The 13,924-nt window shown below is 45.2% G+C and overlaps 1 protein-coding gene across 2 annotated transcripts in view; it reads left to right on the top strand.

Annotated features, from left to right (window-relative positions):
* The window catches only part of trappc8 (trafficking protein particle complex subunit 8), a 125,795-nt gene extending 114,499 nt beyond the window's left edge, over positions 1-11,296 (top strand). For both annotated transcript variants that reach the window (XM_078398029.1, XM_078398028.1), the window contains 5 exons: positions 147-323; positions 2,829-2,930; positions 4,473-4,618; positions 6,850-6,939; positions 10,897-11,296. In XM_078398029.1, coding sequence (XP_078254155.1) covers positions 147-323; positions 2,829-2,930; positions 4,473-4,618; positions 6,850-6,939; positions 10,897-11,131 — 750 coding nt within the window. In that variant the 3' untranslated portion in view covers positions 11,132-11,296. The remainder of the gene's footprint in view (positions 1-146; positions 324-2,828; positions 2,931-4,472; positions 4,619-6,849; positions 6,940-10,896) is intronic.
* Positions 11,297-13,924: the final 2,628 nt, after the last annotated feature.

Raw genomic sequence — 13,924 nt, 5'->3', positions numbered from 1 at the left:
ATTACTCGCCATATTATGAATTTTGATGTAAAATTCTGAATTTTGGACATCAAAATACTGAATTTGTAAAATCAAATGTTGGGAGGTCTGGAATAGTGTCTTGCATGGATTGTATAATTGAGAGTTCTTTGTGTTGTGTTTTGCAGATAATCAGTGCAACTACTCCGTGTGCAGACTTCTTCTTTCAAAGTTGCTGTGCTGCACAGTCTCGAAAAGCTGCATTGCAGACTACCATGGTCCCCAGCAGACCAAAAACTGGCAATGTTACAAAATTAGTGCAGAAGTGCAATGAGGTGGATCTGAACATCATAGTATTATGGAAGGTTGGTATAATCGGCATTAATGTTGCAGTTGTACATTGAATGTTCTTGCAGATTATAACTTGGTATCGTCGTCATTGAGTCATTCAGCACGGAAACGGGCCCTACAGTCCGAGGAAGGGTTCTGACCTGAAACATCACCTATTTTTCTGCAGAAATGCTGCCAGACCTGCTGAGTTACTCCAGCATTTTGTGTCTACCTTCGGCCCAACTTGTCCATGCCGGCCAAGCTACCCCATGTACACGAGTGCCACCTACCCGCATTTGGCCCACATCCCACTAACGGTCTGATGTTCATGTACCCATCAAAATGTCTTAAAACTTAGAGAATGTAACTCAATATTTACAGACCACTTTCTAACTTGAAGCAGTGACTTTGTGATTGTTTTGTATCCTACACTGGCGTGCTTATTAAAAGCACATTTGAAGGTTGAAAGAAAACCATAACAAATATGGAATGCCTGACTTCTGACATTCTGGTAAATCCTGTTATGTGAAAAGCAATTCCTGAATGCCACCTCCACTTCCCTCTGGCCTATAGGTCCATTGTGTGTAGGGAAACTAGATAGCTTTAATTAATGCCGTGACAATAAACTGTTGTAAATAATGTCTCAGCAAAAGCCACACAAAGTGCTAGAGTTGCTCAGCAGGTCAGGCAATATCTGCGGAGGACAATGGAAAAACAAAGTTTTGGGTGGGGAACATTCTTCAAACTGATAAGACTTCCTGCAAACTGGAGGAACAGAACATATTCCACTTGGGTAGCAAACAAAAGTGCACGGTCTGCAAGTCGGTAGGTTGGGAGATGTTAAAGATCCCATGGTTCTTGAAGAATAGGAAGTAAACATCATGTATTGTTTCAGTAAGATATACATAAAACAAATCGTTTTGTCATTATCGTAGTTTTTGAGGGCTTGCTGTGTCCAAATTAGCTGCTGGGAGCATTGTAACAAAATACTTGACTTGCAAACATTTTGCAGCCCCGCGGCAATCACTGAATGAGTCTTCAATGTCTCTGGAACTGTTGCACTACAATGCGAAGAACTATATTCTGCACTCTGTATCTTCCCCGTTACTCTATTGTACGAGACACGAGGAACTGCAGGTGCAGATTTACACCCAAAAAAAAGACAATGTGCTGGAGTAACTCAGGTCAGGCAGCATCTCTGGAGAAAGTGGATAGGTGACGTTTAGGGTCGGACCCCTTATTCAGACTCATTCTACTTGAGTTTAGCTTGATTATATTCAAGTATAATATTATCAGATTTGATTTGATAGCGTGTGAAACAAGGATTTTCACTGCATCTCGATACACAAGGCGGCACAGTGGCGCAGCATTAGAGTTGTTACCTCACAGCACCGATCCTGATTACGGGTGCTGTCTGTACAGAATTTGGGCATTTTTCCTGTGACCGTGAGGGCTTCCTCCGGGTGCTCCGATTTCCTCATGCAATCCAAAGACGAGCAGGTTTTTGTGAATTGGCCTCTGTAAATTGCCCCTAATGTAAAAAAAAACTGGGATAACATGGAACTAGTGTACAGGAGATTGTTGGTTGGCGTGGACACAGTGGGTCAAAGGGCCTGTTTCCGTACTGTATCACTAAAGGTGACATTAATAAACATAATGTTGGGCAAGTGATATATAAAAGATGGAAAACAATGGCTTGATTTATATGAAATATCTTTGTTTAGTTTAGAAATACAGCGTGGAAACAGGCCCGAGTCCACGCTGACCAGTGATCCCCATACACCAACACTATCCTGCAAACTCGGGACAATTTACAATTTTACCAAACCAATTAACCTAGAAAACCTGCAGGAAGGAACTGCAGATGCTGGTTTAAACTGAAGATAGACACAAAAAGATGGAGTAACTCAGCGGGACAGGCAGCATCTCTGGAGAAAAGGAATAGGTGACGTTTCGGGTCTGAAGAAGGGTCTCTAACTGAAATATCACCCATTCCTTCTCTCCAGAGATGCTGCCTGTCCTGTTGAGTTACTCCAGCTTTTTGTGTCTATCTTCAACCTATAAACCTGTACGCCTTTGGAGTGTGGAAAACCAGAGATCCCTGAGAAAACCCACACAGGTCATGGGGGGAACATACAAACTCCAACCAGACAGCACCCATAGACAGGATTGAACCTGGGACTCTGGTGTTGTAAGGCAGTAACTCTACAGCTGCGCCACAGTGCCGCCTGTGTCCATGCTTGGTTAATATAGGTGTTTAATGATGGAAATAACATAGTCCTGCATTATGCAATGGCTCAGAGTGAGAACGAACCCACTGCCATCTTGAATGAATCAATAAGTTTATTGGCCAAGTATGCATATAGAAAGGAATGTGCCTTGGTGCTCCGCTCACCAATGACAACACAAACATACAGTTAACTATTAAGAATGAAGCATAAACACATCAAAACAATAAGGATACCCCATTAAGGTCTAAACATGTGGGTAAAAATAAACCAGAGCAAAAAAGAGACGGTTGTTTTTTCCTTTTGTTACAGGCTTACGTTGTGGAGGACAATAAACAGCTCATCTTGGAAGGCCAGCTCCATGTTGCTCTCCAGTCCATCGGGAAAGAAGCCTGTTCTTTACCTCATGTACAGGTAATCCAGCTGCTGCGTTTCAGAGTTTTTAAACAATCCTCCTTTTTATTACAACAATCCCTAGACTAACGATCTCGAAACAGCAGCTCAAATCTCAGTTGTGGCATCCACCCGAGGAATTTAAAATCAGTTAAATAAATTGGAATAAAAATTAATTTTCTAACTTCACGTTTTATGTATTCATGTGATATGTGCGCCACTGGCTAAAATGGGATTTACTGCTGTACCCTAAGGGATGGTGAGGTGACTCTTTGAATCACCCCATCACCGCGTGTGGTGAAGGTTGTGTTATTGGCAATGAATTTATTCCGCATTAGGATAACGTGTGCGCTGGTGGGCATTTTCCCATGTTCTAAGTATAAAGGACAGATTATCAGAATGGTATGGAGTTTGCACATACCCCTTGTGACCACGTGGGTTTCTTCAGTGTGCTCCAGTTTCCTCCCACATCCCCAAAGACGTGCGGGTTTATAGATTAATTGGCTTTCTGCAAATTGTTCCTAGTGTGTAGGGAATGGATGAGAGAGTGGGATAACATAGAACTAGTATGAAAGGGTGATCCATGGTCGGTGTGAACTCGGTGGGACGAAGAGCCTGTTTCCATGCTGTAACTGAACTAAACTGATCACCCGTTCATACAAGTTCTATGTTATCCCACTTTCTTATCCATTCCCAAAACACCAGGGTCAATTTTACAGATTTGTTTGTTGCTAATTAATGTGCAAACCTGCGTTTCGTTGGGATGTGAGAGGAAACCGGAGCATCTTGTAGGAAAAGGGTCCTGCGAGGACATGCATGCTCCACACAGACAGCACCAAAAGTCAGGATTGAACTCTAGTCTCCGGCGCTGAGGCAGCAACTCGACCAGCTGCACCACTGTGCTGCCCTCTAACGCAGCAAAGGACAGTGGCAGACCACAAACTGAGAACATTTTAATGTTAAAGGATGACTAATGAGGTATAGAAAATAGTTTGAGTAAATGGGGAAGAAATTAAAAATGAAATTAGGGCACAGTGATGCAGCTGGTAGAGCTGCTGCCTCACATTGCCAAAGACCCTGACCTCAAGTGCTGTCCTGTGTGGAGTTTGCACATTCTCCCTGTGACCATGTGGGATTCCTCTGGCTGCTCCAGTTTCCTCCCACACCCCAAAGACTTTCAGGTTTGCAGGTTGATTGGTCTCTTGTAAAATTGCCCTCTAATACATAGAGAGTGGATGAGAAAGTGGGATTACATAGAACGAGTGTGAAATGGTCTTAGTGTAGATGGTCGGTGTAGACTCGGTGGGCCAAGGGCCCTGTTTCCGTGCTGTATCTCTGAAGCCGACTGTAACAGGGTAGTGGGAAGATGATCCTGCTTTCAGCACTGTCTTGATTTTGCGATGTATATATTCGCTTTCAACTGATTCCTTTAAAGTAGAGTCATAGATGCAAACCAGATCATGCTTTGTTACAGCTTAAATAAAGCTTAAGTTATATTTTCATTGTTATGTTGTAGAACTTGTGCAAAAGGTATGTGTGTTATTTTCCTCCTGTATATTCCAGGAAGCGCAGGAAATGGTTCTGTTGAAATTCATCCGACTGGAACAGCCACAGCTCCCTGCAAGACCAAGCCTGGAACAACTTTCACATCTCATTAAGATTAGCCTTCATTACCCAGAGTACTATGACCACTCATTTCATCAAAAGAGGTTTGTAAATTAAGATGACTCAATTGGAAGCATCCATACTTTAGCCTTGTTCCAGAAATACCTTTTCAAGTTCAATGTTGCTTTTATTGTCACATGTGCAGAGTGCTAACACTGAATTTATTTTTCTTACAAACAGTCCAGTAGAGCATTTCCATACATCTGATCCCCGATTAGCAAGTTTACAGAAATAGTCTACTGAGCCCATGTGCTTTGTTTTGGCGCTATTTTCAAATTCCATGGTCGAGTCCTTATGGGAAGTGTCCCTCGGGTTTCTATTAAATCTTTTTCTCTCACCTGAAAACTATGTCCTCTGGTTCTTCATTCTCTTACTCTGGGATTGGTAAGGGTGTCACAGGCTATGTGGAGAAGGCAGGAGAATGGGGTTGAGAGGTGAAAGATAGGTCCGTATTGATTGAATGGCACTCGATGGGCCGAATGGCCTAATACTGCTACTTTGACATGGACTTATGAAAAAGGCCCTAAGTATTCACCAGGGGGGGGGGGGGGGGGGGAGAAGAGAGATAGTCAATAGGGGAAGGAGTTGTACAGTTTGATAGCCACAGGGAAGAAGGATCTCCAGTGGCGTTCTACACTGCATCTTGGTGGAAACAGTCTGTTGCTGAAGGTACTCCTCAACTGGTCACTGCTCAATAAAATATCTGATTAACTGGTTGTAAATGGAATTTGGGATGAAAAAAATCTATTCTAATCCATGTTTTTTTGGACGAGTATACCTTCAGATTTCAGGCGAGCAAAAGAGATGGAAACATCAATTTCAGCGATTTGTGATGAAATGGTGTGCTTGTTAATTCCTCTTGAACAAGGAGCCGCTACATAATGTTCCTCCCGTGTAATAAACACCATCTATATCCTCTGACTTCACTCTTCTTTCCTTATCTTACACCCTTTGTCTACTTTTTATATCTAGCATCTGCCTACCACACCCCCCTCACGGATATCCACCTATCTCTTGCCAGGCTTCGTCCCACCCCCACCTCTCCAGCTTTCTCTCCTTTACAGCAATCAGTCCGAGGAAGGGTCTCAACCCAAAATGTCCTCCCCAGATGCTGCGTGACCCGCTGAGTTACTCCACTATTTTTGTTTTTGTTAACTTGCATCTGTAGTTACTTGTGAAAAAAACCATGAATATAATCGATTTTTTTTATCCCAAATCCCATTTGTAAGCAGTTAATCGGATATGTTATTGAGCAGTGACCAGTTGAGCAGCAGGTAGACACTTGGCATTGTTTAAAATAAGAATTGTGAGCAAAGGCCATAAAAACTAAAGTGAAGACATGGGAACGATTTGAGCTAAAAAGCAAGTTAGTGAAAGAAAATAAAACGATAAAGATAAATACCAAGGAGACCCTGAGAGTTTTTGCATAAATTATCTGATCTTTGCTGAACTGACTGGTCATGCACAGAATTTTGTAACAACGACATATTCTCCACTTATAAGGAGATGCAAGGAACTGCAGATAATAGAATATTGAGCAAAATGCAGTGCTCGAGAAACTTTCTTCAGGCTGAAGAAGGCTCCCGACCCAAAGTGTCACCTGTCCATTTCCTCTTCAGATGTGGCCTGACCCGCTGAGTTACTCCAGCACTTTGTGATTTTCCCCCCGTAAATGCTGTAGACAGACGTGTTTCTGAGTTAAGAGGGAAAAATAGATCAGCCATGATTGAATGGTGGAGTAGACTCAATAGGCCGAATGGCCTATTTCTGCTCCTGTGTCTTATGGATATTAAGGTACAGGTCCACCGCCAGTGCCCCTCTGGATTATCCGTTCTGCCAGACCAACAGAGGTCACGGCCTCCGAGAGGAGTTCAACGGTACTGGAACGGTCTTCCTAGGCCGCCAAGGAACAGAGATACCGGTCAGTAAAGTCAGCCTTTGAAGTCTGCTACGGGAACGGATCTGCCGGCTATCCCGAGCCCCATCCGCTGGAGGCAAATTCGACCTGCCGATCGGCTGCGGAAGTCCCAATGAGATCGGCATCGGCTGCCAAGGCACCACATTTTCGAGGCGGGATTTCAAGTGCTCTCTCGTTTTCTGTCCGGATTAAAGGAAGTGTCAGACCACCAGTTGCCGGAAAATCGGTGCATTAATACCCCAAAAAACGGTATTAATGCAGCCTTTAACAACGTCCATCCCTTAGTTAAACCCAGCTATATTTGGCAGAAGGATTTGCGTAACATATTTTAAAATGTATTTTTTCTCTGCTCCGCAGTTTGTGTTTAGTCCCCGTTACCCTTGTTCTGTTCAACTGCTGTCAGATCGAAGTGGACATTATCGTGGACCTGCGGCACAAGGCCACAAGGTAACATTGCACTTTGCTTCACACTGGGTGTCACGGTGGGGCAGTGGTAGAGTTGCTGCCTCAATGTGCCAAGAGACCCGGGTTTAATCTTGACTACGGCTGTTAACTACAGAGTTTGCACGCTCTCCCCGTGACCGGTTTCCTCCCGTACTCCAAAGACGTACAAGTTTTGTAGGTTAATTGGCGTCGGTAAAAATTGTAAATTGTCCTTGGTGCGTAGGATAGTGCTGGTGTACGGGGTGATCGCTGGTCAGCGCGGACTCGGTGGGCCCAAGGGTCTGTTTTAGTGCTGTATCTCTAAACTAAACACTGCGTACAGGTTTATTTGACTGACTCACACATTTATTTGATCACGAGTACTGAACCATCCTCCCACCATCTGGAAAGTGGTTCTGACCTTCCATCCACCTCATTGGAGGCCCTTGGACTATCTTTAATTGGACTTTATCTTGCATTATGATGAATACAAGCATCCTCTTTATCTTGCATTAAATGTTATTCCCTTTATCTGTACACTGTGGACATCTCGATTGTAATCATGAATAATGTTTCTGCTGACTGGATAACACGTGAGAAAAAGGTTTTTCACTGTACCTCGATGCACGTGACAATAATAAACTAAAGTGGTTGAATAAGCGCCATGTTGGATATGTCTTGGACTCATGATTCAAAGTATGTGAATGCAGTTCCACCGTAGCAATCTGATAACAGCAGTTTGGAAATACAACAGGAGCAATAACGGATACCAGAAATATTGTTCAAAAACCCAACTTGAGTCAGTCATACAGCATGGGAACAGATCCTTCAGCCCCACTCGTCCAGGCTGACCAAGATGCCCCATCTAAGGCAATCCCATTTCCCAATGTTTGATCCATATGCCTCCTCTCCGTGTACCTGTCCAAGTTTCTTTTAAATGCTGTTACAGTATCTGTGTCAATTGCCTCCTCTGGCCGCTTGTTCCATACGCCCACCGCACGATGTGTGAGAAAGTTGCCCCTCGAGTTCCGATTAAATCTTGTTCCCCCTCACCTTATGCTGTCTGTTTTTTGATTCCACTACCCTCGGTAAAAGACTGCATTTATCCCATCACTTCCCCTCTTGATTTTATACACCCCTATAAGATCACCCCTCAGTCTCCTGTGCTCCCAAGGAATAAAGTCCTAGCCTGCCCAACCTCTCCCTTCAGCTCAGGTCTTCAAGTCCTGGCAACATCCTTGTAAATCTTCCCTGCACTCTTTACTACCAGCTCAATAATCCCTTTTGTAAATAAACCCTGTGTTCTGATCCAATATTTTAAAATCTTGTAGTGAAGCTATGTTATTCTGCCCAGAATCCCATTCTTAATATGAAACACTCATTGCTTGAAGCTTTTCAAGTTTAACCTTTTACTAGTTTCTTAGCTGATAGAAGTATATAAAATTGAGTGGCATAGATAGAATAGACAGCCAGAATTTTTTTCCAGGATGGAAATGTCAATAAATAGAGGACATAACTTTAAGATGAGAGGGGCAAATTTTAAAGGAACCAGCTGCGGTGGACCTGTTGGGTCCAAACCTCTCCTGCATTGGTCGAGCACCATTCCTCTCCCCACTCCCCTTCCCCCCCACTCACCCACTCCATTCCCATTCACCCACTCCCCCCCCCCCCCCCCCCCCCACTCTTTGGGGCTCTCCGGCGGCGGCAGCATTCCCGACCCCCAGTTCCTCTCTTCAATGGGGAGCGGGATCCTCCCCCTCCCCTCCTTCCGGTCCTGCCTCTTCTACTGTCCTCACCCCCCCCCCCCCCCCCATTGGCCGCCACTCCCGCCATTCAAATGGCGATCTCATATAAGACCTGTGGGGTTCCCATTGTGATGTCGAACACGGAGGTATTACTGCAGCTGACGGGCAGGTCAAGTGGAAAGGAGATATATTAAAGTTTAAAATGTCAATAACTTTTAAAATATAACAACAATTCGAACGAAACTTCCTCCAGCATACTGCAGGCCAATGGTGAGTCGGGTGGGCCTAAAATTGTTGCGCTACAGTGTATCGTTTTGGCTGTATTTCGGGATCAAACAAATGTATATACAAACAAACAAACATACAAGACTAGCCCAAGTGGGCCTGTTGGGCCCAAATCTCACCTGCTTTGGGCGGCACGGTAGCGCAGCGGTATACTTGCTGCTTTACAGCGAATGCAGCGCCGGAGACTCAGGTTCGATCCTGACTACGGGTGCTGCACTGTAAGGAGTTTGTACGTTCTCCCCGTGACCAGCGTGGGTTTTCTCCGAGATCTTCGGTTCCCTCCCACACTCCAAAGACGTATAGGTATGTAGGTTAATTGGCTGGGTAAATGTAAAAAAAAAATTTTTTTAATTGTCCCTAGTGGGTGTAGGATAGTGTTAATGTACGGGGATCGCTGGGCGGCACGGACTTGGAGGGCCGAAAAGGCCTGTTTCCGGCTGTATATATATGATATATGATATGATATATGATATAGCACCCTCTCCTTCCCCCCCCTCACTCACTCACTCCATCCCCTTCAACCCCCCTTATCCCCCCTCCTCCCCTCCCCCCTTCAATCTCCCTTAAAACTCCCCCAAACTTCTCTTGCACCCTCCCTTCCCTCACTCCCCATTCCCCCCCCTCAACCCCCCTTATCGCCCCTCCTCCGCCTCACCCACTCCATCCCCCCTGAACCCCCTCTCACCCACTCCATCCCCCCTCAATCACCCTGAACCCCCTCCTCCCCAGTCACTCACCCACTCCATCCCCCCTCAACCCCCTCTCACCCACTCCATCCCCCCTCAATCACCCTTAAAACTCCACCAAACCGCTCCTGCATTGGTCTAGCACCCTTCACTCACCCACTCCATCCCCCTTATCCCCCCCCCCTCCCATTGTAACATCACATGCTGAACCTTGCCAAGCCTCAGTTTATGAAGCGAATTTTTAAACCTAAATCTATCTAACTTTAAAAATATAAGACAAATTGGAATGAAACTTGGATGAAAGGGTACCCAGTGCAAAGGTGAGTAAGGTGGTCCTAAAATTGTCTCGCTATGTGTGACGCTACATGTGACGGGGGCACAAATACGGTTAATGAACAAACAACTAACCTCAAACATCAGCCAAACAAACAAGATCACTGCGATACAGAGTTTTGGTGATATATAGATAATATGGATGGATGGGTGGGCGGACGGGTCAAATGTGTTTTTTTATATACAGAGGATGGTGGGTGCCTGGAACACACTGTCAAGGATGATGGAGAAGGCAGAGATGATTGTGCATTGAGAGGCTTTTGCTTGGGCACTGAGATATGCAGGGAATGGGGGATATGGATTATTTGCAGGCAGTTAAGAGTTGGTCTTGGCATCATGCCTGGCACAGACATTGCGTGCTGAAGGGCCTGTTTTTGTGCTGCACTGTTCTATTCAATGGAAACACTCAGCCCAACTTAACTTACTAAGCTCAAGCCCTCCAGTCCCAACATCATCCTTGTGAACTTTTTCCCCGCATCCTCACTGTATCAAATTGAGTTTAGTTAATTTAGTTTAATCACGAGCACTGAGGTACAGTGAAAAGCTTTTTTGTTATGTGCTATCCAGTCAGCGGAAAGACTATACATGATTACAATTGGGCCGTCCATGGTCGACAGAAGCAGGATAAAGAGAATAATGTTTTTTACAAGCCAAAGTCAGATTAAAGCTTGTCCGAGGTTCTCCAATGAGGTAGATGGTAGCAATGACATCCTTGCTGAAGAAGGGTCTCAACCTGAAACGTCACCTATTCTTTTTCTCCAGAGATGCCGCCTGACCCTCTGAGTTACACCAGCTTTTTGTGTCTATCTTTGGTTTAAACCAGCATCTGCAGTTCGTTCCTACACATCATTGCTATATCCAACAAAGCAGAGCTATTTGCAAGGTGACCGTTCCTTGTTAATGTCATGACTCTACCCTGTCCTTCCTTGTAGCCCGGAGATGCTGGATGTCCACGGATCGTTCACCTGGCTGGGGCAGACCACCTACAAGATCCAGCTGAAGGGGCAGGAGGTCCGCACAGTGGCGTTGAAGGCTTGCTTTGCCCACGCTGGCGTCTACAACCTGGGCACGCCGCGGGTCTTTGCCAGGCTGGCTGACCAGAACGTGCAGTGTGAGACCAGCCAGCAGAACTCCAGCCCGGCCCTGATCATCATCAACAGCGTCTGACCACCAGACCAGCCAGTGCCAACATCTCGCCTGACCCCTGCTCCGGGAGCGCCAACCCTGCCCTCTTCCTTTTGTAGCTACCAGTGAAAAATCCCTTGCAGTTCTACTTTGCACCTTCAACATCCGAACTAATATCGAAAACAAAATTGTACAGAATAGATTATTGGGGTGGGGAGGGTGGGGGGGCGTGGGGAGGGATGGGAAATGGGGAGGGATGGGAAATGGGGAGGGATGGGAAATGGGGAGGGATGGGAAATGAGGAGGGATGGGAAATGGGGAGGGATGGGAAATGGGGAGGGGAAGGAACTGAGAACTGAAACAGACCCCCCCCCCCCTCCCCAAAAAAAATATTTTTCAAGTCTTTCACAACAAAAGACACTCGGGATTGTATGTCTTCTATTTGTAATACGTGTTCTGAAAAAAATTGTCGTTCACCTCTGCTGTGGTTGAACCTTTTTTATTGAGACGTGAGTATTGGTCACAGACCGGGACTCCTGCTGGTCTTGGGATGACTGTCACTTGTCCCTGAGATGGTGGCATTTCCAACTCCAGCTTATTATCCCGTCTGCCTGGAGTCCATGGGTGACTCACCAGAGCCACATCGATCACTTCTGAGGTGTAGTTTGCGGTGAGAGTGGGGTGGGGGATTGCATTAATTGCACTTGCTAACAATTCACTGCTGCAACAAATCTCCCAATCCTTTTTTTTTGCGTTCCACCTTTTTCTTTCTTGAAGTATAAATTTAAATATTGCTTGATGTCTTGGATCCCCGCCACTTTTTACCTCCTGATGTGTTTCTCACTATCTCAGGTCTACAATAAGCTGAATAATGAAGCGAGTCTCTGTTTGATTTTTCTTTCTCTCGGTTTGGTTTAATTTGACTGAAAGTCTAGTCTTTTTCCACAGCCACAGGGTGTCATGAGGTGGAACCAGCTAGCTACATTATAATGGAACTCTGCAAATTCAATGTGTTATTTAATGTGTCCACCGACTTAAAACAGATGTCTTTTCAAGAAATGATGTATTATATTTATAGGTAATGTCTGTAAATAGAATAAAATATAACCCATATACAAGTGTTTGCTTCTGACTGACCGTTTTGTATTCTGATGCCTTAACTCATAAGGAGCATTCAGTTGAAAGATGCAGCGGCAAAACAGCCCCTTCGGTCTGTTTCCACGCATTCCGAGTTCGGTCCCTGTTTCCACACATTCTATGACTCATTCTATGACTCCAGTGAGGATGTTTCCACTACATTCATAGTGTTACAGGGTGGAAACAGGTCCTTCGACCCAGCTTGCCCACACTGGCTAACATGTCCCATCTACATGAGTCCCGACTACCTGTGTTTGGCCAATATCCCTCTAAACCTCTCCTATTCATGTCCCTGTCTAATTGTTTCTTAAACGTTGCAATAGTACCTGCCTCAACTATCTCCTCCAGCAGCTCGTTCCAAACACCCACCACTCTGAAAAAGTTACCCTTCAGGTTCCTATTAAATATTTCCCCCTCGCCTTAAACCCATGTCCTCTGGTTCTCGATTCCTTCACTCTGGGCAAGATACTCTGCGTCTACCCGATCTATTGCTCTCATAATTTTGTACATAATTTTGTGTACATTTTGTACACTAGTGGGAGAGTGGGAAAAGATTAAAAAAAGAATAAAAGGACATGAAGGGACAAGGGAAAATAAATTTCTTGAGGATGACGAATCTATGAAATTCATTGCCACAGACAGCTGTGGAGGCCAAGTCGTTGGGTAGATTGACAGATTCTTGATTAATACGAGTGTCAAAGGTTATGGGGAAAAGGCAGGAGAATGGGGTTGAGAGGGAAAGAGATCAGACATGATTGTATGGAAGAGTGGACTTGAATTGCCTAAATCTGCTGCTATGACTTATTGAAAGGCACATTTCTTTTGTGAATGGAGGTGGCCAAGATCGCTGTATTTTTACATGTTTAGCTATGAGGGTTCTCGCCACTTGTAGGTATAACGGATAGTTTAGCAGGCCAAGGGAAGATGACCAGTTCTTCAAGAGGGTTTTGATCTAAAATGTTGTCTTTCTATCTCCCTCCATTTCACCGTGGTCGAACACGACCTGGTGGACCACGACCTACAGGGGGTAGTGGCCAAGCCGGTTTCCTGCACATAGGACCCAGCAGACCGGAGCGTCGATGGGGGAGCCCATCAAGCAGCCCCTGCTCATCCCCCAAAGACCAGAGACCAGGAGGATGGAGCTGGCGACAACGATGGATTTGACTGGTGAGGAGTGGTTGGAGACGAGAGGGAACCGGGGTCTTGACTACCGTGCCCTTGAGGTCAGCTGCAGGGAAACAACGGTGGTCAGATGAGTAGAGGGGGGTAGTATAAAAAATAAAGTGGATGAGCTTGAGGCTCAGTTAGTCATGGGCAAGTATGATGTTGTAGGGATCACTGAGACATGGTTACAAGAGGACCAGGGCTGGGAACTGAATATTCAGGGGTACACAACGTATAGAAAAGACAGACAGGTGGGCAGAGGGGGTGGGGTTGCTCTGATGGTAAGGAATGATATTCATTCCCTTGCAAGGGGTGACATAGAATCAGGAGATGTTGAATCAGTATGGATAGAAATGAGAAATTGTAAGGGTAAAAAGACCCTAATGGGAATTATCTATAGGCCCCCAAACAGTAGCCTCGACATAGGGTGCAAGTTGAATCAGGAGATAAAATTGGCGTGTCAAAAATGTAATGCTACGGTGGTTATGGGAGATTTCAACATGCAGGGAGACTGGGAAAATCAGGTTGGAAATG

The sequence above is a fragment of the Rhinoraja longicauda genome, chromosome 4, assembly GCF_053455715.1.
Source record: "Rhinoraja longicauda isolate Sanriku21f chromosome 4, sRhiLon1.1, whole genome shotgun sequence".
In the NCBI taxonomy this organism is placed as follows: Eukaryota; Metazoa; Chordata; class Chondrichthyes; order Rajiformes; family Arhynchobatidae; genus Rhinoraja; species Rhinoraja longicauda.
Note: the sequence above shows the minus strand (reverse complement) of the source record. Positions and strands in the feature narration are given on the sequence as shown.